At 42.5% G+C, this 24,457-nt stretch overlaps 1 protein-coding gene across 3 annotated transcripts in view; it reads right to left on the reverse strand.

Annotated features, from left to right (window-relative positions):
* fstl5 (follistatin-like 5) overlaps positions 1 to 24,457 on the reverse strand; it is a 534,185-nt gene that overhangs the window by 389,465 nt on the left and 120,263 nt on the right. For all 3 annotated transcript variants that reach the window (XM_043698761.1, XM_043698740.1, XM_043698750.1), the window contains exon 4: positions 18,583 to 18,831. In XM_043698761.1, the coding sequence (XP_043554696.1) occupies positions 18,583 to 18,831 (249 nt within the window). The remainder of the gene's footprint in view (positions 1 to 18,582; positions 18,832 to 24,457) is intronic.

Genomic DNA, 24,457 nt, shown 5'->3' on the forward strand with positions numbered 1-24,457 from the left:
GCTGTTTTCCCTGGAGAGTTGAGGGGTGACCTTAGAGAGGTTTATAAAGTCATGAGGAGCATGGATAGGATAAATAGAGAAAGTCTTTTCCCTGGGGTCGGGGAGTCCAGAACTAGAGGGCATATGTTTAGGGTGAAAGGGGAAAGATTTAAAAGGGACTAAAGAGCAACTTTTTCACACAAAGGGTAGTATGTGTATGGAATGAGCTGCCAAAGGAAATGGTGGAGGCTAGGATATTGCAACATTTAAAAGGTATCTGGATGGGTATATGAATAGGAAGGGTTTGGAGGGATATGGGCCTGGTGCTGGCAAATGGGACCAGATTGGGTTGAGCTATCTGGTCGGCTTGGACGAGTTGGACCAAAGGGCCTGTTTCTGTGCTGTACAACTCTATGACACTAAGAATGAGACTATCTACTTTACACAAAAAGGAAAGAGGGAGAAAAATTGGAATGCCTTGAAATAAATAAGAAAGTCGTGCAAAAATATTCATTTTAATGGAACTAATTCTAGCAACAACAGACAAATTAACGAGACAAATCACTCCAAGTCTCGTTTAATTTGTACCAGTAATGGTTCAAAATTTTTCCTGTACAAATTACCGAGTGTATCTGCCATGTGTACACCAAGATAAACAAAACCAGAGTTGGCAATTTTAAATGGTAAATTATCCCGTGGGTATTCCCTGACAGGCTTATTGATAGCAAATATCTCACTTTTCCTCAGGTTTAATTTATACCCAGAGATCTTACTGAAAGATTCTCAAATTAAAAGTGCAGAGGGAATGGAGAGAGAAACTTCACTTCACTATCAACATCACTAACACTCTTCATCCCGACCTCAAATTTACCTGGACCACCTCAGACACCTCCCTCCTCTTCCTGGACCTCTCCATCACTGTCTCCGGTGACCAACTCACCATAGACATCTACTACAAACCCACCGACTCCCACAAATACCTAGACTACACCTCCTCCCACCCTGCCTCCTGTAAAAACACCATCCCTTACTCCTAATCTCTCTACCTCTGCTGCATGTGTTCCCAGGATGACCAGTTCCACCTCAAAGTCCCAGATGGCCTCCTTCTTCCAAGATCGTAATTTCCCTTCACACGTGTTCGATGATGCCCTCCAGCGCATCCCTTCCTCTTCCTGCACCTCCGCCCTTGAACCCCACCCCTCCCAACACAATAAGGACAGAAACCCCCTGTCCTCACCTTTCACCCCACCAACCTCCGTTTACATCACATCATCCTCTGCCACTTCTGCCACCTACAAACAGGTCCCACAACCAGAGACATATTTCTCTCCCCACCCCTATTAGCATTCCAGAGTGACCGTTCCCTCCACAACTCCCTCATCAGATCCACAACCCCCACCAGCCCACACCCTGCTCCTGGCACCTTCCCTTGCCACCGCAGGAAGTGCAAAACCTGCACCCACACCACTCAACTCACCTCCATCCAAGGCTCCAAAGGATCCTTTCACATCCAACAGAAATTTATCTGAACCCCCACTAACGTCACCTACTGTATCCGTTGCACCCAATGCAGTCTCCTCTACATCGGGGAGACAGGATGGCTATTTGCGGATCATTTCAGAGAACATCTCTGGGACACCTGCACAACCAACCCCACTGCCCCGTGGCTGAACACTTCAACTCCCCCTCCCACTCCCATTAAGGACAAGCAAGTTCTGGGCCTCCTCCATCGTCAAACCCTAACCACCCAATGTCTGGAGGAAGAACGCCTCACATTCCACCTTGGGACCCAGCAACCACATGGGATTAATGTGGATTTCACTAGTTTGCACATTTCCCCTCCCCGTACATTATCTGAGTCCCAACGCGGCATCACCCTCCTGACCTGTCCATCACCTTTCGCATCAATCCACTCCAACGTCCTCTCTGACCTATCACCTTCTCCCTCACCTTCATCTACCTATCACATTCACAGCTACCTTTGCAGCCCCCCAGCCCCATCCCCTCCTCCCATTTGTCTCTCAGCCCCACGGCCCACAAGCCTCATTCCTGATGAAGGGCTTACGCCCAAATGTCGACTCTCCTGCTTCGCAGATGGTGCCTGACCTGCTGTGCATCTCCAGTAACACACTCTTGACTCTGATCTCCAGCATCTGCAAGCCTCACTTTCTCCTACCATTTCTAGTAATGCCAGGAAAATCAGGATGAGTCCGTCGAGCAAGAGACAGACATTCAATTCCAATGGCAAACAGCAGTGGACTCAAAGGCCAACCTTGTCTAGTGGAACAATAAAAGGTAAGAATAGTCAGAATTCATATTATTGGTACTAACAGAGGCCTGTGGTGATGCACAGGGTAGTTTGATCCAAGAATTCTTTTTTCCCCCAAAGACAAATTTCTCCAAAGTAAAAAAAACATTCCATTCCAGGCTATCAAAGGCTGTTTCAGCATCTAAAGACATCAAAGCCTCAGAGAGAGTGGATGGGGAAGAATTGTAAACAACATTAAATACCAATTTAAGATTTAAAAAAGGGTGCCTGTTGCAATTAAATCTCGTTTGATCCAAGGATATGATAGATGGAAGGATGGTTTCCAAATGTCAGGCCAATAGCTTTGTCAATAATTTAAAGTCAACATTTAGCATTCTTATAGGACGATATGAACCACGCATTAAGGGATTATTAAAAGCAAAGAAATTGATGCCTGAGTCAAAGTTTGAGTAAGAGAGCCAGAATTAAACGCTTCAACAAACACTACCACCAAAAGCGGAACCAGTTTTTTCCAAAATGTTTTATAAACCTCGGGTCCAGGGCTTTTACCACTTTGTAGCGATCTAGCCGCAGTCTCAAGTCCTATTGCTGTAATTGGTTGTTCCAATTTCTTCACCACATTTTGATCAATAGCCGGAATATTAGTCTTACCAAAAGAAAATCTCAAAATCTGCTGGGGCAGAAGAACATTCAGGTGAACAAAGTGAAATGTAAACTTCCTTGAAAGCCTGGTTGATTTCTAATGGCTCTGGCATGACACCTGAAGTAGCCTTAATTTGTGGGATTAATTGTGAGGAGGACATTTGGCGCAACTGATGTGCCAACAGTCTACTAGTTCTATCTCCTTCTTCATAAAATGTGGACCTAGAATGAAGTAAAAGCTCAGTGGGGTATTGAGACATTACATCATACTCGGCCTGTAGGGATATGCGTTCTTTATACACTTCTGGAGACTTCGAGGTTACATAACGAGAGTCTAATTGAGACAGACGTTGTGTTAACCCTGTCAATTTCTCTTCCCTAAGTATATTCTGATGTGCTACATAAGGCATTATTTCACCTCTGATGAATGCCTTCAGGGTTTCCCACAGCAAGGAAGCTGTATTTTTTTTTAAATAAATTCTATCCACTGAGAGACAAAATGAACAAATCTCCCTCTAAGAGTAAGCGTGTATTGAGATGCCAAGGTGGGTGTGTTTTAAGAAGCTTCTGAAAGCGGACATTCATAGAGATAGATGCATGGTCTGATAAAACAATTGCATCATATTTGCAATCAGAAATTGGTTTGAGCAGAGTGTCATCCACCAAAAAGTGTTAAAGTTTGCTGGACATGCGAAAAAAAAAAAATCCTTTTTAGAGGGATTAAAGAACCACTAGGGATCCATAAAAGTCTTAATAATTTTAGCAGATTTAGATTGGGCACTTGGAACAGAGGAAGAACGGTCTAAGTGAGGATTCAACCAAAATCTCTGCCAAAGATTAACTGGTGTGAAGGTGAATCCCGTAACATTGAAAAAAGCCTCATCATCCTAGTCGAGCATATACATTACCCAAGATTACATCAATGTCAGAAATCTGCTCAGTAATAATAATAAATCTGCCAGTACAGTCAGAGATAGTTTTAACGTGGACAAAAGGAATAGATTTATGTAAAAGCATAACAACTCCTCTGGATCTGTTGGAAAAGGAGGAAAAGTGCACTCGTCCAATCCAATCTCGCTTCAACTTAGGACTGTGCATATTTTTCAAGTGGGTATCTTGTAAATAAATTATATGGGCATTAAGATGGTGTAAATAATGTAAAACCTTACTGCGTTTAATTGGATTGTTCAGGCCTTTGCAATTCAGACTGGCAAACTTAATGTCCCTGCCAACCAAAGGTGGTGAAGCATTAACCTGTGTAATAATCACATGTAAAGTCCCAAATGGGCAATATTAGATTAACAAATGAAAACCGTGTAAAAGTGAGGCATGTGCCACGCCGCCCTCCCTATCCCCATCAGAACAAAACAAACAACACCACCCCCCGCAGCAGTATTCCCCCCCAAAATGGAATACCTGCCCACCAACCCTTCTCCTCCCAACAGAAGTACCCTCAAGATGGGTGCATACTCTCTTCCCGTATAGTAGAAAAAAAACTGTTGTCTTTTGTAGCTCAAGCAAACTACTCAGGGAAATCTGGGAATGTAAATGTTAACTGTACAAAACCTGCAAAGCAGAAAGGAGTAAAAATACAAGTAGAATAAAAATATATACTATATACAGTTAAATAATTAAACTCTACATTCTTGGGTACCAACAAAATAAAGTATTGAGTAAGAAAATATGTACTTCTTGGCGAATGAAGCAAAGATAAGAAGAATACTAATTTCAAGTCTGTAAACACAGCATAGCATCCACCTTCATCTTCACAGTGGGAAATGTAGTCTTTGTTCGTGGTAGCATAAAGCTAATGTCTAAATGGCCTAGTTAGGCTCAACCATCCATCTGGCTCTGCAACAGTGATCTTTTTAAGGTTTTTATTCACAAAGTCCATAGCCTGACCCCAGGTCTTCAAATCTAAGTTAGGCCACTTGTCAAGGTAATATGTAGTATCACTGGATAATGGAGGCCAAATTTAATGTTAGGACATGAGTGTAGCTCCTTCTTTACCTTGGCAAAAGCCACATGCTGCTTAGCCACAGTCAGGGTAAAATCCGGAAAAATGTATACTCTCTTTCCATTATATTCAAGGGAAGAAGCATCTCCGGCACAGCACAGAATGTGATTTCTCACTTGAAACTGGTTCACCCTGACGACCATCGGGCAAGATAATTTGCCTTCTTTCCATTTAACACTCAGCATGTGATGGGCATTATCCATCACGGTTCAGCCTCAAGACTGAGCAAGTCCTGTAAAAGTTGGGCCATAAATTCTGCGTGACAAAGACCCTCCAATCCTTCAGGTAATCCACAAGTCAGATATAATTTCACCTGGAGTGGGCCTCCAAATCTTCACATTTCTTAGTCAGAGACTCAACCGTAGCAGATAACACGCTAAAATTAGCTTGGAGGCTAGCTACCTGGTTATCCTGCTCATTAGCTGAATGTTTCAGGTCCAAAATAGTCCCACATTGTGGAGAAACGTTCTCCTCCAACGGCTACAGAGCAGTTGCTACCTCTTTATTAACAGTCTCTGAAATTATAGATTTAACCTTGGTGATTATTTCGGCCTGCATATCGTCCATTAATGCTACGTAGCATGGCTTCATTAGTATCTGGCTTCTCCGGAGATTTGGGCTCAGGTAAACGACGCGGCATAGCAGGACTGGACTTGACTGACTCGGTTTTCATTCGAGAAGTCGCCATTTGATAGGATGCAGGGAAAAATAGGTCGTGTTTTTCTTTTAAAAGGAGTATAGCGGCTGTGTAACGACCAAATTTAAGAAATTAAAATTATATAAATTTACTACATTCCTGAGGAGCAACTCCAAACTACATCCCCTGTCCTACCCGTTGTTTAGATTAGATTACTTACAGTGTGGAAGCAGGCCCTTCGGCCCAACAAGTCCACACCGACCCGCCGAAGCACAACCCACCCATACCCCTACAGCTAACACCACGAGCAATTTAGCATGGCCAATTCACCTGACCTGCACATCTTTGGACTGTGGGAGGAAATCCATGCAGACACAGGGAGAATGTGCAAACTCCACACAGTTAGTCGTCTGAGGCGGGAATTGAACCCAGGTCTCTGGCGTTGTGAGGCAGCAGTGCTAACCACTGTGCCACCATGCCGTTGTATCACCGCACCCTTAAATTTCAGCTCCCCAAGGCAGATGTGAAGCAGGTTTGTTTAAGGAATGGGAGGCAATTGCAGGTCCAGGCTAATGGCGAGCAGCCTTGGCCCCAGGATCCCTCTCAGCCCTGGCCAGCTCAGTCCGGTACCTGGTAGGCTAAAACTTCGGGCTGCTCCAGGCACAAGGTTTAGCCCAGTACTGAGTACAACCTCTCCACCAGCTTGTGCTCTGCACTGGCCCTTGGCCATCGCCAACCCACCACCTGTGGCTGCTGAACCCGAGCCCGTGCCGGAGCCAGCCACCAATCCGGCCTCCAGCCAAGTCCCCATTTTTTGGAGCTCAGACCTCCTTTCAGCTCCGGGTGGTTGTTGAGCTCCTAACCTAACACACCCACCAACACATTTAATCCCAAAAAGGGAAAATCATGTAATAAATAATTGTTTCTGAACTTATCCCATAATCTCACTCCCACTGCACCACCTTCAGTTGTTCCTTCAACCATGTTGGTTCTCACATCTGAAATTTCCTACCACATCACCAATTATTAGCTTTTAATTGTGCTGGAATACAAATTATTTCAAGTTTTATTTGAGAAAGAAAATGAAACTGAGGGTTTAAACTACTCACCTGGTGATATTACCACATCAGATCCTGCCAACATGATAGTGTCTCCCATTTGATATGAACTTGACAGTCCTTAGCCATTTGAGATGATTCATTTACTATTGTTCTCAGGAACAATATTTTGCTTCAACATTTACACATACAAGGTACACGCTCCTGTACTATTGCAAAAGTGATGACATCATCACAACAATCCGTTCAATAATTAACAAATGATTGAGTTTGTCTTAATGTGTAGATTGAATTTCTAATTTTTTCCAATATTTATCACACACAACCAAACAGCTTTTCCTGTCACCTGTGGCAATTTTCACCTATTAAGCACAGATTGACCTTCCAAGATGTGCCATTGCTATTAATGAAAAGAAGCAATTTAAGGCCTCCGTGTGTATTTGAAGTGTTGCAACTAAATTGGATGTCAAGCAGCACATGGAACAAAATTTTACATCTTGATCTGAAGCTGCGTATCACAATCTCTAAGCATCATTACCACGGGGAGTAGTTGATGCTAAAACATTGAATGTATTGAAGGGGCAGCTAGATATAGGACTTGGGGTGAATGGGATCAAAGATTACAGGGTGAAAGCAGGATTAAGCTACTGAGTTGGCTGATCAGCTATGTTCGCGAGGAAGGGTGGAGCAGGCTTGAAGGGTCGGTCATGTTTCTATGTAAACCATGTGGGTACAAGAAAAGGTATTTTTCACAAATAAGTCGTAAATTTTTAGTCACCTCATTGTTTGCAATGCTACACCGTAGATACCATATTCCAAATGCACTTGAACAACTGGACGCAAATTGTGATGAAAATTGAACTTGTTTTTAGATTTCCATTTCTACTTAGGATGTGTTTTTCTGTTCAAATTCATTTGCAGATTGTCAAAGGCAAAATTTGTCATCAACAAGCATGATAGGGCAATGGTTTAGAAGGTAATAGGAGTTGCAACTTGGTGCAATTCACAAAGCAGCTGAAAACCTGTTTATCACAAAAAGCATTTGTAGGTGGTAGTTGCCTGTGAGTAAATATTCTGTTTTATTGTGGAAGAAAATTTGACAAGGTTTTATTCCCTTTTACAAATGCGTGTGAAAGCTGTTTTGTCACAAAGCAATCTTTGCAGTAAAATGTAGACTGCTAACAATGTGCTTTTACAAACGAAGCTGAGGAATGTGTTTTGCCAGAATGACCTTGCAGCTGCAAGCTGCCTCAGTTACTCTGGCCCGGAGACACAGTTCTGCTTCATAGATGATGTACTGTCCATTATGCCGCTTATCTGTTTCTGTCCAGCTTAAACCTGCAGGACAAGATAACATTCAGTTGTGTAGACCTTGAGAAATGTAGGTCTGTGCAATGGACGCAGCAGGTGTACAAACTGACCATTCACCTTACGACTGCTCCTAACTTGCATCATTAATGGTCAGTGAGCTTATGATATAATACATAAGAGAAAGTGAGGACTGCAGATGCTGGAGATCAGAGCTGAAAATGTGTTGCTGGAAAAGCGCAGCTGGTCAGGCAGCATCCAAGGAGCAGGAGAATTCCTGAAGAAGGGCTCATGCCTGAAACGTCGATTCTCCTGCTCCTTGGATGCTGCCTGACCTGTTGCGCTTTTCCAGCAACACATTTTCAGCTATGATTTAATACATACCTTGTAACACTGAACTTCATTTGACTTCACTGGACTTCTCTGAAGGAAGATGTGCTCCCCATTGCCATGAATAAAACTTGTTAATACTCAAGGTCTCGACTCCCAACGATTTTGTACAAACAATCTGGCACAAGATTTATTTGCTAACGGTTTATGTATATAGCATACTTTCTACAAACCAGCATCTGAGAGACTAGGAGGGTGCAGGTTGATGAAACAATTCCAGATAATCAACAGCTCCACATCATCAATGTAAAAGCACACTAATTAATAGAAATAAAATGCAGGGGTATACATATCACTGTTAGAATTTAGCTACAGCATTACTCACCTAAATAATATTACAACTTTGCTTTAAATAAAACTTACCAACAAAAAGACTGCTCACTCGCACCCTCAACTGACTACTCAGACATTGTGGTAGATTGTGATATCTGACTTGAAATTGAGTCAATTGTTGATTTTGTATGGTCATTCAATTGAACAACAAGCATATTTACATGAACATAAATATATTAAAAACTATAATAATTGATCAGAATAATATAGTAAACTTCATGGCATCTGAGGCATATAGCTTTTGCTAGTATATTGAGTGTGCCACTTCATAATGTGCCAGTTTAAAGATGTGTTTGTCAGGTTGATGTGTGAGGCAATGGGGGTGGGTGCTGGAGGGGTGGGTGGTGGTGGGGTGGGGGGGGGGGGGTGGGTGGGTGGAAGTAGCAAACAATTCCTCTATATATAGGAGAGGTGTCAGAGGATTGGAAGACAGCCAACGTGGTACCACTTTTCATGAAGGGAGCAAGTGACAATTCAGGAAACTGCAGGCCAGTCACTCTAATCTTGGTGGTACAGCAACTATTGGAAACAATTCTAAAGGACAGAATTACTCTGTATTTGGAGTGGCAGGGATTAATCAGGAATAGTCAGCATGATTTTGTTAAAGGCAGACCATGCCTGACTGACTTGATTGAACTTTGTGAAGAGGTGACCAATGATTTCAATGATTTTGATGTAGTCAATTTGGACTTCATGTAGACATCTGATAAGGTTCTGTGTGGGAGACAAATAGCAGAAGATAAGAGCCCATGGGATCCAGAGATCCAGATCTAGATTCAGATCCATGATTGCCTGAGTGGCAGGAAGCAGAGGTTGATGGTTAAGGGGTGTTTTTCTGACTGAACGTTTATGTCCAGAGGATCCACAGGGGTCGCATTGGGGCCCTTGCTGCTTGTGGTTTCTACGATGTAGACTTGAATGTAGAAGAATTGGTCAATAAGGTTACAGACAATACAAAAATTAGGGCGGTAAATAATGAGGATGTTAGTCTTAGAGAACATATACAAGCTGATTAGTGGCAAAAGGAATTCAATATGGATAAATGCGAGTTGACACACTGGTTAGGACAAACAAGGCAAGGGGAATGCATGACAATTGGGAGGACCCTGGCAAGCACCATAGATCGCAGGACCATGGTGTGCATATACACCTGTCCTTTAAGGTACTGGATACAGGTTAATCAAGTGGTTCGGAGATGTTATTACACATTGCTAGAGCAGGTTGGACTGGCTTGGCATTGAGTTTAAGAGCATGGAGATTATTTTAGAAGTATTGTCACAGACACTGAATTAATCGCAGGGGCAAACAGTGGAGAACCCAGCACGTCTGTAACATGTGACAAAGGTTTTGTGAAGTTATTGCAATAACTCCTCCCAACTTTCTACAAAGACTTCTGACATAGTTATTCCTGTTTTACTTAAAATAAACAATTACTATGAAAAGAATATTTCAAAATTCTAGGAAGGGCACTGACACAAACTTTTAAAAATAAAAGGTAGCCTGAAGTCATTGTGCTTGAGCTGAAGACAACTTCTATTACTTTTCATCTACTCTCATCACTGTCACAGGCTAAAATACGTTGTGCAGAACTTTTTTATTCTAACTAATCCTAAAGTGAATTTGTCGAGTTTGAAATCCCTCCACAACCTACTTCCACTTCTGCAACATTCCTTCCTTAACTCAGGTTATATATTGCTGAAACACTCATCCATCTTTCTGTTTTGTCCAAATTCAACTGTTCTAATATTTCATGGTCAACTTCGATCTTCTACCCTCCACAGACCAGAACGAATGCTCTTCCCTATATTCTAGCCCACAGACAGGTTCATTTAAATCAACACTTCTGCACTCATTGATCTACATTTAGACTTAGACCATTAATACCTTAATTTTAAAATTCTCTGAACTACCTACATGACTTTGTGTAGCTCAACATCCTTTACCTTCTTGTGGGGAGCTCAGATAGCATCAGTTGCACTCAGGTACAGGAAGTAGAGGAGATGTGGTTCAGGTCACTGTTGATCACGGGGGGAGGGGAAATTGCAGACTTTGAAGTAGGAGGGCACTTGCAGTGGGATCCCTCATCGTGGGAGCAGAGGCAGAGGAATTAGGAGTATGGGATCCCATTTTTGCAGGGGTGCAAGGTGGTGTAATTGAGGTAGCTGTGGGAGCCGGTGGGTTTGTAATAAATGTCGGTGCTGAGTCTATTGCTGGATAGATATAGAGGTCCAGGAAGGGGAGGGAGGTGGCAGAGATGGTCCAGGTGAACTTGAGGTCAGGGTGGAAGGTGTGGGTGAAGTTGGCGAACTTTTCAATTTCCTCGTGGGAGCACAAGACAGCACCGATAGAGTCATCAATGTAGCAGAGGAAAACGTGGTGGTTGATACTGGTGTACCTGTAGAACAGGGACTGTTCCACATCCCCTCAGAAGAGGCAGGCATAGCTCAGATCCAAACGGGTATCAATGGTCACCCCTCTGGTTTGTAGGAAGTGGGAGGACTGAAAGGAAAAGTTGTGAGGCTGAGGATCAATTCCACCAGGTGGGTGTGTATGTCAGTGGAGGGCTACTAGAGTGAAAGGAAGCGACAGAGAGCCTTGAGGTGTAGAGAGATCATTATTCAAGAAAAAGCCTTACCTCTTTCAATGATTTGGATGAGAATATACAAGGTTTGATTGCAGTAAGTTTGCAGGCAATATCATGGACAGTGAGGAAGGTTATCATAAATTGCAGCAGGACCTTCATCAGCTGGGGAAGTGGGCCGAGAAATGGCAAACAGAGTTTAGTAGGAGTGTGAGGTTTTGCATTTTGGAAAGTCTAGTCAAGTTAGGAGTTTCATGGTGAATGGTAGAGCCTTAAGGAGTGTCATGGAACAGAGGGATCTTGGTGTTCAGGTGCACGGTTCTCTGAAAGTTGAGTCATAGAGAGACAGGGCAGTGAAGGCGGCCTTTGGTATACTGACCTTCATCAGTCAGGGCACCGAGTATAGAAGGTGGGAAGTTATGTTGCTGTCATACAGGACATCGGTGAGGTCGCACTTGGATTTTGTGTTCAGTTTTGATCACCTTGTGATAGGAAGGATGTTATTAAACTGGAAAGAGTGCAGAAATATACACAGGGATGTTGCCTGGTCTAAACAGTCTCAGTTATAGGGAGAGATTGGACAACCTGGGATTGTTTACTTTCGAGCATAGGAGATTGAGGGGGGATCTTATAGAAGCATATAAGATCATGAGAGACACGGATAGGGTGAATGCACTTAGTTTTCTTTTCCCAGGGTTGGGAAATCGAGAACTAGAGGGCATCACTTTAATGTTAGAGAGGAGAGAATAAAAGGGAACCTGAGGGGTAACTTTTTTACACAGAGGGTGGTACGCATATGGAATGAGCTGCCAGCAGAAGTGGTTGAGGTGAGTACATTAACAATAATTGAAAGGCATTTGGACAAACACATGAATAGGAAAGAATTAGAAGGATATGGGCCAAGTGCAGGGAAATGGGGTTAGCATGGATGGACATTTTGGTCGGCATGGACCAGTTTGGGCCAAAGGGCCTGTCTCCGTGCTGTAGGACTCTCTGACTTGATAACTAGTGACTGGTGAGCCTAATGTTGCCAATTAATGTGGTTAAGTTGTTGCAGGAGATTCTGAGAGACAGAATCTACATGCGTTTGGAAAGGCAAAGATTGATCATGAATAGTCAGCATGGCTTTATGTGCGAGAGATCCTGTTTCACAAATTTTTTGAAGACGTGAACAGAAAGCTAGATGAAAACAGAGTGGTAGAACGTGTCTACGTGGACTTTAGCAAGGACTTCGACAAAGTTCCGCATGGTAACCTGGTCAGTAAGATTAGATCATATGGGATCCAGAAAGAGCTAGCTAATTGGAAACAAAAAAGCTTGTCAGAGGTTAATGACCTGTGACTAGCAGTCTGTTCCAAGAATTGGTATTGGGTCTACTCTTTGTCATTTGTATAAATGACTTGGATGAGAATATGGCCAGTAAGATGGGCCAGTGGGCAGAGGAATGGCAGATGGAGTTCAGTTCAGATAAATGTGAGGTATTGCATTCTGGAAAGACAAACCACAGCAGGACATTCACAGTTAATGGTGGGCCCTGAGAGGTGTTATTGAACAGAGACCTAGGATGCAGGATCATGGCTCCTTGAAAGTGGCACACAGGTAGACAGGAAGATGATGTTTGGCATGCTTGCCTTCATCGGTCAAAGCACTGAGTACAGGAGTTGGTCTGTCACATTGCACAAGACATTGGTAAGGCCACATTTGGAGTACTGAGTACCATTCTGGCTGCCTGCTATAGGAAGAATGTTATTAAATAGAGGGTGTGTAAAGAAAGATTTAGAATGTTACCGAGTCTGGAAAGTCTGAGAGACAAGAGAGAGGTTGGATAGGTTGGGGCTTTCCTCCTCCCTGAAGCAGAGGAGGCTGAGGTGTGACCTTACAGACATTTCTAAAATCATGAGGGGCATAGATAAGATGAATATTCAAGGTCTTTTCCCCAGGGTAGGGGAGTCCAAAACTAGAGGGCATAGAGTTAAGGTGAGGCGAAAGCATTAAAAGGGTCTTGAGGGGTAACCTCTTGACACCGAGGCTGGTGGGTGTATGGAACAAGCTGCTAAATGAAGTGGTAGAGGCAGGTACAATTATAACATATACCTGTCCAAATGTCTTTTACTTAGATAGGAGTGGTTGAGAAGGATATAGGCCAAATGAAGGAAAATGGTTCAGTGTAGGAAACCTGGTCGGCACGGACTAGCTGGGCCAAAGGTCCTGTTTCCTTGCTGCTGGCTCTGTGATTGTGATATTTGAAGCATACCTGCCAATAAGGTGCACTGGTGTCAAGCAAAACAATCACATTAATTACCTTTCTCTTACCTCTCTGAAGGGAAATCTAGTTCACTTGATAAATTACTGAACAATTGCTCCAGATGACCATGTAGAGTTAGTCATTTCCATGTCTAATGGCACACAAAACAGAGAAAGCAATGTTCTTAAGACTGTTTCTGTGGCCATTTCATCCTGGGATAGGATAATAGCTTGTCACAAAAGGGTATAGCTTGCAGGCTGTCATTCCACATCAAGTGTGCCTAGACACACAGCCATTCTTTTGTCTGCCATGGGTGTGCTGGAAAGATGTACAGGTTGATAATCAACCAGTTTTGACACATTACCAGTGCAACTTTCATAGCCACGAGATTAGATTAGATTTAGATTACATTACAGTGTGGAAACAGGCCGTTCGGCCCAACAAGTCCACACCGACCCGCCGAAGCGAAACCCATCCATACCCCTACATTTACCCCTTACCTAACACTACGGGCAATTTAGCATGGCCAATTCACCTGACCCTGCACATCTTTTGGACTGTGGGAGGAAACCGGAGCACCCGGAGGAAACCCACGCAGACACGGGGAGAACGTGCAAACTCCACACAGTCAGTCGCCTGGATTAGTCCGTAAACCCACAGCTTCGGCTTAGGGTTGCAACAAGAGCTCTTCATATTCATATTATTGATTCAAGTGATATTGAAATAATTGAGCTTTTCATTGTGGCATATACTGTACTGTGTGCGAGTTTTATGTTATCTGTGATATCACTTACCTTATCATTCCAGATGAAACCACTAAATTTATATTATGACATGGTTAGGGACCAGTAACTTATTATTGATTAAAAATAGAAAGAATTTTGAGATTCCATGTACTTTCTAAGATATTAAAACCAAGCACTGACATATTTTGAACAAAATTAACACACAAATTCATGATTGTTTTACATTTTACACATATTTTAACATCCAGAAATTAGCACCAAAAGTTAACTGTGTGTTAAAATATATATTGGGGTTCAACACCCCACAGAGCGTAATGAAGTAGCTAAGGCATCCAGGACATATCCCGCAGCTTTCTCAGCAATCTGTCCAGGTACTCGTGACATTATGGGTCACCACATCAAATTTAAAAATTTTTACTCTATTTCAATTCAGACTCTCTGAAAGGCTGTTCACCTTCAAGTGTTTCATTTCTCACCTTAAAGCTGTGGCCCACTGGATTCCTGAGACTGTACTCCAAAGTCTTCACTGAAAACTCCTCCTCTTTCAATGACAGCTAGCTTCCCTTTGCTGGCACTATCCCTTTGAATCTCCAAATAACAGTCTTCCAAGCAACACTAAGCAAATACTGCTCACTGTCTTCCAACTGGACTATTCCCTTACTGGTAGGGCCTTGGGTAGTGTTGTAGAACAGAGGTTCTGGTACACAAATCTTTGAAATTTCTGTCACATAGAGACAGAGTAGTTAAAAAGGCATTTAGCACGCTTACTTTCATTGCTCAGTCCTTCAGGTATAGGAGTTGGGACGTCATGTTGAGATTACACTGGATATTGGTGAGACCTCTGCTGGAGTACTGTGTCCAGTTCCGGTCAACCAGTTATCAAGAGGATATTATTTAGCTAGAGGCAGTTCAGAGGAGATTTACCAGGATGTTGCATGGAATGGAAGGTTTGCGTTATAAATAAAGACTGGATAGGCTGGCACTTTTTCCCTGGAATGGAGGAGATTGAGAGGTGACGTTATAAAAATTATGAGGGATATAGCTAGCGTTAATGATAGGTGCACGTTCCTTAGGATGGGGGATTTCAAGACTTGGGGGCATATTTTTAAGGTGATAGGAGGCATATTTTTAAGGTGGTTTAAGGAGATTTTTTAAAAATACATATAGGGCAATTTTTTTACACCAATTGGAAGTGGTGAATGCGGATGATAAGTGTATGTTATAGATTGCAATTTGCTTTTCATACAAAGTTGGGTACTGCATGTGGATCATAGGAAGGGAAAGCGTTGTTAAGAGGTCTGGTTATGTTAATTGCCTGTGAGGGGCAGTAAGATGGCAGATGAGGTATGATGGGGGAATTGACATTAGTCTCTTTTGGAAGGAAGGGTAGGAAAGTGGAATATGCCTTCGATGATGTGAAGATAGTGCATTCATTCAAGGAACACAAAGTTATCCCATAGGTTCAAACAGCAATGGTGAAGGTAAATGGCACGATGGCCTTTATTGCAAGGGGATTGGAGGGAAGTATGGAGGGATTCAGTGGTCAGCACTACTGCCTCACAGTCCCAGGCACCCGGGCAACTATCTGTGTACAATTTGCATATTCTTCCCATGTCTGCCTGGGTTTCCTTCGGGTGCTCCAGTTTCCTCCCACATTTCAAAGATGTGGATTAGCCACGCTAAATGCAGGATTGCAGGGATAGGGTGGGGGGTGTCGGGGTGGTGGGGTGCTCTTCTCAGGGTCAGTGTGGACATATTGGGCTGAATGGTCTGCTCCCACCCTGTAGGGATGCTATGATTCTGCCACAACTTAGTTTAAAAATTCTGAGCCAGTTGGAAAGATTGAAAGAAAAACGAATATCTTTTATTTTGAGAAGTGGGATTGTTGACTTCCTCAGTCTTACCCATGCTATGGGTGCTTTCTATATATTGTAGTAAGGCAATTAAAACCCTCTGCTTTACCCCTCAGACGTAAAGACATGGTCAAACCATAAAACATGTTTAACTTGACATTAACACAACATTCAGCTGCACAAAATGGCCTGGAGAGCCCGAACCCGAACAGCAACAAACAGAACTTTGCCTGATAACCAACTGAGAACAGCTACCAAATGGATCCTGGGAGTTCAACAAGCCCATTTCATCACAGCAAATGGCAGCACTTCAAGATATATATTCTCTGGCTCCATCTCTGAATGACTAAAACTAACCGATCCTTAAACTGTTGTTGGAGACTGTAAGGACTGCAGATGCCAGAAGTCAGTCAATGGAGTGGAGCTGGAGATGCACAGAAGGTCAGACAGGATCGGTGAAGCAGGAAAGTTGACATTTCGGGCTAAAACCCTTCATCCTGTGTTTCTCCAGTTCCACATCTATTGACCTAAACTGTTGTTATTTGCTGACTCATACTCATTTGAGTGACTATTAAACATCGCACAGAAGTTCCGCTCTTGGTCTTCACTCGGGACAAATAAACAGCATTGGAACACTTTGTGCTTTCAATTTTTTAAAATTTTCATCTAAGTAATTCTCCACAGTGGTCAGCTTTGGAAGGCAGACACAGACAGAGGGACACAAAAATGCATTATAACACAAAAGTGAAAGTTGATCATCAAGATTGTGTGTTTTAATGATTTAAAAATGTGAGCAGCCCATATAACACAGAATAACTATAAGAATGGCAATCCTACACTCTTTTACCAAGCTTTGCATCAACTATTGCCACCTTATCTGTTTTGTTAAGGTTAGCCATGGACAAAATAATTCTGAATTTGCCTGTCCTTTTGCATTTTCTGTATCGGAGACAGAATCAGTTAACGGATTCAAGAAACAAATAGATATCTCTGATGAAGTGCAGGGTAAAGAGCTATGGGAAGCCGGCAGGAAAGTGGCATTGAGAGCAGAATAAGACCAGCCATGATCATGACAGACTAGGCTTAAAGGGCTGAATTGCTTTCACCTACCCCCACTAATTCTTATGTTCCTATTTTTTTCCAATGAATTGACAATAAAAAATAACTTAAAGTTCCTTACAAAAAAATTCATGAATTTTTCAATTTTGCTCTCTTGAACTTCTGATTTTCCATACTGAACAGATTTTAATCAGTAAAGGAATCAAGGGCTATGGAGAAAAGATGGGAGAGTATTGATGGTAATCAGATCAGACATGACCTCCTCGAACAGCGAATCATACCCAGTGGCTGAATCATACCCAGTGGGCGGCACGGTGGCACAGTGGTTAGCACTGTTGCCTCACAGCGCCAGAGACCCGGGTTCAATTCCCGCCTCAGGCGACTGACTGTGTGGAGTTTGCACGTTCTCCCCGTGTCTGCGTGGGTTTCCTCCGGGTGCTCCGGTTTCCTCCCACAGTCCAAAGATGTGCAGGGTCAGGTGAATTGGCCATGCTAAATTGCCCGTAGTGTTAGGTAAGGGGTAAATGTAGGGATATGGGTGGGTTCGCTTCTGCGGGTCGGTGTGGACTTGTTGGGCCGTAGGGCCTGTTTCCACACTGTAATGTAATCTAATCTAATCTTATGCTCTATGGTCTGACATGGGTAGTTGTGTCTTCAAATGCCAAGGCCCGAATCTCTCAAATTTCCTTGCTGAACCTCCCCATCTTTCTTCCCCTTAAAATTTTAAACTTTCTTTTTCGTAAAACCTCTCTTTTTGACCAATCTTTGGGTCTGTTCTCATACCTCTTTCTGTTGTTCTTAAAGTTTATTTGACAACAGTCCTGCAAAATAACAGAAATGCTGGGAAAACTCAGCAGATCAACTAGACATGGAAGAAAGCCAAGTTAATGTTTCAGGTTGATGATATTTCATCAGAATGTTCTGAAATGTTAAATGGTTTCTCTCCATAGCTGAGATTTTCCAGTAATTTTTGCTCTGATGTCAGAAATCTGGCAGCTGCAATATTTTGTTCTCAAAATACTTCAGAGCATTTTATTAAATCAAAGGTGTTTTCGTCAAGCAAGTTGGTGGAACCATTGCTCTATAAAATGAGCTCATACCCAACTACAATCACAGACAAGAACATTAGAATGTTGTTTATGCTCACTGTGGTCTCGTAAACAGTACATTTATCTCAAATTACTAAAAAATAATCCTTCAATTCACTTTTGCATCCTGTAATTAATTTCTTTAGAAACAGTCTTAAGAAATACAATCTTCTCATAGCTCTCATTCAAAACAGTGAAACAGAAAATGTTCACAAATAAAAAACAGCTACTCTTTCTGTACTGCGCATCACATGTATCCTTCCTCCCTCATAGCTCATTTCTGACATCCAGTTAAGTCACAAGCAAAATAATACATTTTGACTTATTTAAATTCAGAAACATAACTTTGCAACTTATTGATTTTTGTAGATTCCTACCTTTGAAAAAGCAGTCTTCATTATGGACAACTGAATTCTTTTGTTTCTTCAAGCACGCAGCACGATGAAGCTCACAGTGGTTTTCATAAAGTTCCCCATCGGAACCACACACAGGTTTGTAATTGGGTTTACATCGTTCCAAACATGCACAGTCTGCCTGTCCTGTCTCCTTGTTTGCAACACAGTGTCGGCCAAGCCCACAGTACTTGTTTTCACAGGGTCCAAAATGACCATCCTGCCCATAGTACACTGAAAAGTAACAAGAACCAGATTTACCATTATTTTCCAGTATGTATCATGTGAAAGACAACTATACATCACATCACCTTCAGCCATTTGGAGTAAGCAGTTAATGACTCATACGCTTTTAACAGATTTGCAACATAATTGCAAAACAAAGATTTTATTTAATTTGTAGCTTGGTAATCATGATAAAAATTTTGACATATTTCTGCTGATTGATCAAAATATTTCATATGAAGCAAAAAAAATCCAAAAATCACTTGTATAATTTTCCTCGGTCTTAATTAGTAGAATTATTCAGACTCTACTTCCTTTTCTTTGCAGAATTTGTGTGATATTCCTTATAGCTATCATACAACAGTTTGTACAACACCTACTTTTAGGCAGGATTACAACTTCAGGTATAGAGAAAACCATAATACTTTTGCCCGCAATGTCATCATCACATTCACACAAATGCCAGGTGCAGGGTACAGTGTCTCTTGTTTTACAATTGGTGGCACATATTTATTTCTTAAGAAAAGAAGAATCTCCTACAGCATCTATGCAAATGTTCAGCTCTTACAGCAACCATTATCATACTTATTCTGAACAAATTTGGCAATTTTGTGTCGTTCAGTTTTGGACCAAAGGTAATTTGTTGATGTAGATCCTCAACTACAAGGAAGTATCTCGAACCAGCTTAATGTAACACCTATAATCTGCCTGTTACATTTATCCTGATATGGAATCTTGAAAGTGATGGGGTAATTTTGATTCATAGAATGAAAAAATAAGCGATAATAATTTAGCTGCTTGTTATACATCACTCCCAATTTTCATTTTTACTATCAACCATTTTACATACCATTTAAAATCAAAATGAACCCTTGGATGTTGATCCTATTCTGATTGAGAATGTGAAGATTAACAGATTAGATTCTAACCCACAGTTCCACACACACCTCGACTGCCAATACAGCATTGAATAAGAACAGCCTTTATCATACATCAAACACCAATCTTTTGTGATTTTTCTTTGCACAACTTCACAATATAATCCATTGCATTTTTGGATTTTAATGCCACTGTGTATATTTATTCATTTTATGTCTGCCTTGTCGTATAACTGCATATTCTTTAATATAATTGCAATATGAGATAACCTTCGCTGACCATTACATCTCCAAATTTGGTGAATTCTGCAAACTTACTAACTATACCTCCTATGTTCATATCGAAATCATTTATGTAAATGACGAAAAGCAGTGGGCCCAGCACCAACCCTTGTGGTACACCAATGGTCACAGGCCTCCAGTCTGAAAAGCAAACATCCACCACCACCCTCTGTCTTCTACCTTTGAGCCAGACCTGTATCCAAATGGAGAGTTCTCCCTGTATTCCATGATATTGCTAACCATGATATTCCATGGAAGATTGCTAACCAATCTCCCATGGGAACCTTGTCGAACGCCTTATTGAAGTCCATATGGATCACGTCTACTGCTCTGCCCTCATCAATCCTCTTTGTTACTTCTTCAAAAAACTCAATCAAGTTCTCGAGACATGACATCCCATGCACAATGCCATGTTGACTATCCCTAATCAGTCCATGTACATCCTGTCCCTCAGGAGTCCTGCCAACAACTTGCCCACCACTGACGTCAGGCTCATCAGTCTACAGTTCCCTGGCTTGTCCTTACCAGCATGTTAGCCAACCTCCAGTCTTCCGGCACCTCACCTGTGACCATCAATGATACAGCTATCTCAACAAGGAGCCCGGGAATCACTTCCCTGGCAAGGGTAACCTTATAGAGTTTCATAAAATCATGAGGGGCATGGAAAGGATAAACAGACAAGCTCTTTTCCCTGGGGTGGGTGAGTTCAGAACGAGAGGGCATAGGTTCAGGAGGAAGAGGGGAAAGATATAAAAGGGTCCTAAGGGGCAATGTTATCATGCAGAGGATGGTGGGTGTATGGAATGAGCTGCTGGCTCGTGGAGGCTGATATAATTAGTACATTTAAAAGGCATCTGGATGGGTATATGAATAGGAGGGGTTTAAAGGGAGGAAGTGCTGGCAAATGGGACTGAATTGGGTTGGGATATCTGGGCAGCATGGACGGGTTGGACTGAAGGGTCTGTTTCTGTGCTGTACATCTCTATGACTCTATGACTCTAATTGCTCGTTATGCTCATACTAATCTGATCAATGCTAAGCACCAACTACATTTAAGAAACAAAGAAAATAGTTTTTCTTTAAACCGGCATTACAATATGCTCCACATTAATAAGCAAGAAACAACAGGGCAAATTTTAATTTCACCACACTTCGCTTGTCACTGGCTCATTATCATTCAAATGAGGGCTGAATGAGCTTGAAATCTAGCCTTTGTTTATACAACCAATAAAGTGCATTGCTGATAAATCAGTGAGTTTCTGATTTCAGTGATTCACGATAAATGCAGGTGACAAAAGTAATCGTCCTTCGTACTTGTTAGTAACAGTTATCAATCTGCACTGATAGTCCCACTGTTACTTTTACAGCAACATCTGAGCCAATGTTGTATCTTTACTTTCTGATGAAGCTGTCCAGTAGACGTTATTTCCTTGGGTGACTGTATGTGGAGGTTGAATATTATCCCCATATTTGCATGGACATGCTCAGGTTCCCTCTCACAGTCCAAAGATGTGCAGGCTAGCTGGATTGGATGTAGTAAATTGCCCTGTGATTTGCAGGTTTGGTGGGTTAGCCTTGGTAACTGTGGGGTTACAGGAATGGGGCAGGAGAGCTCCTTCAATTCCCACCTCTGGTCACCTGACAGCCACGTCTCTGTAATCTTCACTACACCAAACCAGTTTGCATCCACTTAGATGATAAATTCATCGACTTAATTGCAAATGCTCTGCACAAGCTTGTCTCATGCTCATTAAGATTTCATTTTGGCCTTGATGTCACAACCTATCACTTATTATTCTTTCTGTCTTTTGTTCTGGATTTTGTTTCTCCTTCACCTCTCCTTGCATTGGTGCCCACCCCATTCCATCCCCCCTCCTGCCATTTTAGTTTAAGGTCTCTCAACCACTCAAGCAAAAACTCAACCCAGTACATCCGTCCCAGTCCTACCCTGGCAGAACCAGTCCAGTTTGTAATGGTCCGACCTTCCCAGAACTGCTCCCAATGCCTCAGGAATCTGACGCCCTCCTCCAATCACCAACTCTTCAGCCATGTGTTCAGATGATACATTCTGCTATTTCTACTGACTCCCACAAGCACTGGCAATGATCCTGAGACTGCTACTTTTGAGGTCCTACTTTTCAATTTCTCCTAATGCCCTATCTTCTGCTTTTGATACTACATCGTTTTTTTTTGTAAAAAATTCTGTTGTTTATACAAATGTGTACCATGACCACCAGTTGTTAACCCTTCCCCCTCTGAGACATCCTTGACCATAGCATCGGGGAGACAACATACTATCCAAGAATCCTGTTTGCAGTTAAAGAAATGACTACCCTTACAACTGAATCCTCTATACCTACTGCATTCGCACACTTTCTTATTCCTCCCCTGTGCAACAGCTAGAGACTCCTGCACTACCTATCTGGTGGTCAGCCATTTCCTTCATGCCTGTGGAGCCATAGCTTAGATGAACATCGATTTGAAAAAGGATACAAAGACAATGACAGTGGTTTGAAGCAGATCCCAGAAAAGAAAGTGAAATAAGTTGAGAGCTTCTGAAACAAGTGAAAAGATTCACACGTCTGAGGCAAATTATCACACACGACAGAGGGTACGATTGTCAGATATGAAGGAATAGTAAGATAGCCAAAACCAACTTTGTCAGAATAAAGGACATGTAATTATTAAAGAAACTGAACATGAATCACGGTTCCATGCCATGGTTACCGGAAGATACAGATGAGTGGGTCAGACAGGAGAACAGTGGCAGATAGTTAACCCTTTTAGCCAACCCTTAACCCTATTAAATATAAGGTGCTGCACTTCGGAAAGGACAAGACAAGGAAGAATAGAATAAGTAGCAACACTCTAGGAAACTGAACTGAACAAGGTGTTCCAGCAGTGCTTATTCACAGATCCCTGAGGGCAGCAAGGCAGATTGATAGCGTGGTTAAGGCAGCACATGGGACACTTAATCTGTGCCATGGCTGATAAAGCTAAGGACAGAGAGGTTAAGATGAAGCTGTGCAAAGCTTTGGTTAGGCCACAACCAGAATGGTGTGTGCAGTTCTAGTCAGCGCATTACAGGAAGGATGTGATTACACTGGGGGATGTGCAAATGAGATTCGCCAGGCTTTATCTGGGATTGTGGGACTCAAATGAAGGCGGCTAGATAGGCTCATGTGGTTTCTGTTTACAGCAGAGAAGACCGAGGGGGTACCTGATTGAGGTGTATAAGATTATAAGAGCGTGGACAGGAAGCGACTATTCCACTCGGTTGAAGAGGCAATAACAAAGGGGTATAATGTTAAGATGAAGGGCAGGAAGTTCAGTGGAGCTTTGAGGAAACATTTTCATCAGAGAGTGATGAGAATCTGGAATGCACCACCTGGAGGGCTAGTAGAGGTGGGAAATCTCAACCTTAAAAACATATGTGGGCGTGCAATTGAAGTGTCATAATGTTCAAGGCCATGAGTCAAGTGCTGGGGAGAGAGGCAGAGAGACAGAGAGACAGAGAGACAGAGAGACAGAGAGGCAGAGATACAGAGAGACAAAGAGACAGAGAGACAGAGAGACAGAGAGACAGAGAGGCAGAGATACAGAGAGACAGAGAGACAGAGAGGAAGAGAGGAAGAGAGGAAGAGAGGCAGAGAGACAGAGAGACAGAGAACAAGCTGACGTTTTAAGTTCGCTGAAGTGAAATGTTGAGGGGACAGCATTTATGCTATTGTTAGGCTTCTACATATTTGTAGCAATGGTGGAGGTGTAGAGTACAGGTGAAGATAAGATGTTGATAGTTCAAATGAAGTAATCAATGTGAGAATGGCACAGCAGTCACAAAAGAGAAGACAGTCCCATTGGGGTGGGAATGATGGAGAGAGGACATGGTGACAAAGAACATAACAAGTAAATATAAAAGGAAGGGAAAAAATGGGAGTCGGTTCACAATTTTAAGGTGTTGAACTCAATATTATGCTCAGAAGGTTGTGAAGTGCCTCGTATTAAGTCGTGATGTTGTCCCTCCAGTTTGTGCTCTGATTCACTAGAGCATTGCAGCATGCAGAGGACAGCTAAATAGGCGTGTGAGCAGAACGGTCTGTTGAAATGACCGACAATGGGAAGGTCAGCGTCATGCTTACACACACACCAGAGGTCTTCTGCAAAGTGGTCACCCAGTCTGCATTTGGTTTCTCCAACGCACGTAGGCCACACGTGTATTGGGAAAAAGTGAGGACTGCAGATTCTGGAGACCAGGGTTGAAAAATGTGGTGCTGGAAAAACACAGCAGGCCAGGCAGCATCTGAGGAGCAGGATAATCGACGTTTCGGGCATAAGCCCTTCTTCAGGAATGAGGCTGGTGTGCCAAGTGGGCTGAGATAAAAGGTAGGGGGAGGGAATTTGGGGGAGGGGCGCTGGGAATACGATAGGTGGAAGGAGGTGAGGGTGAGGGTGATAGGCCGGAGAGGCGGTGAGGA

The sequence above is a fragment of the Chiloscyllium plagiosum genome, chromosome 1 (genome assembly GCF_004010195.1).
Source record: "Chiloscyllium plagiosum isolate BGI_BamShark_2017 chromosome 1, ASM401019v2, whole genome shotgun sequence".
Classification (NCBI taxonomy): domain Eukaryota; kingdom Metazoa; phylum Chordata; class Chondrichthyes; order Orectolobiformes; family Hemiscylliidae; genus Chiloscyllium; species Chiloscyllium plagiosum.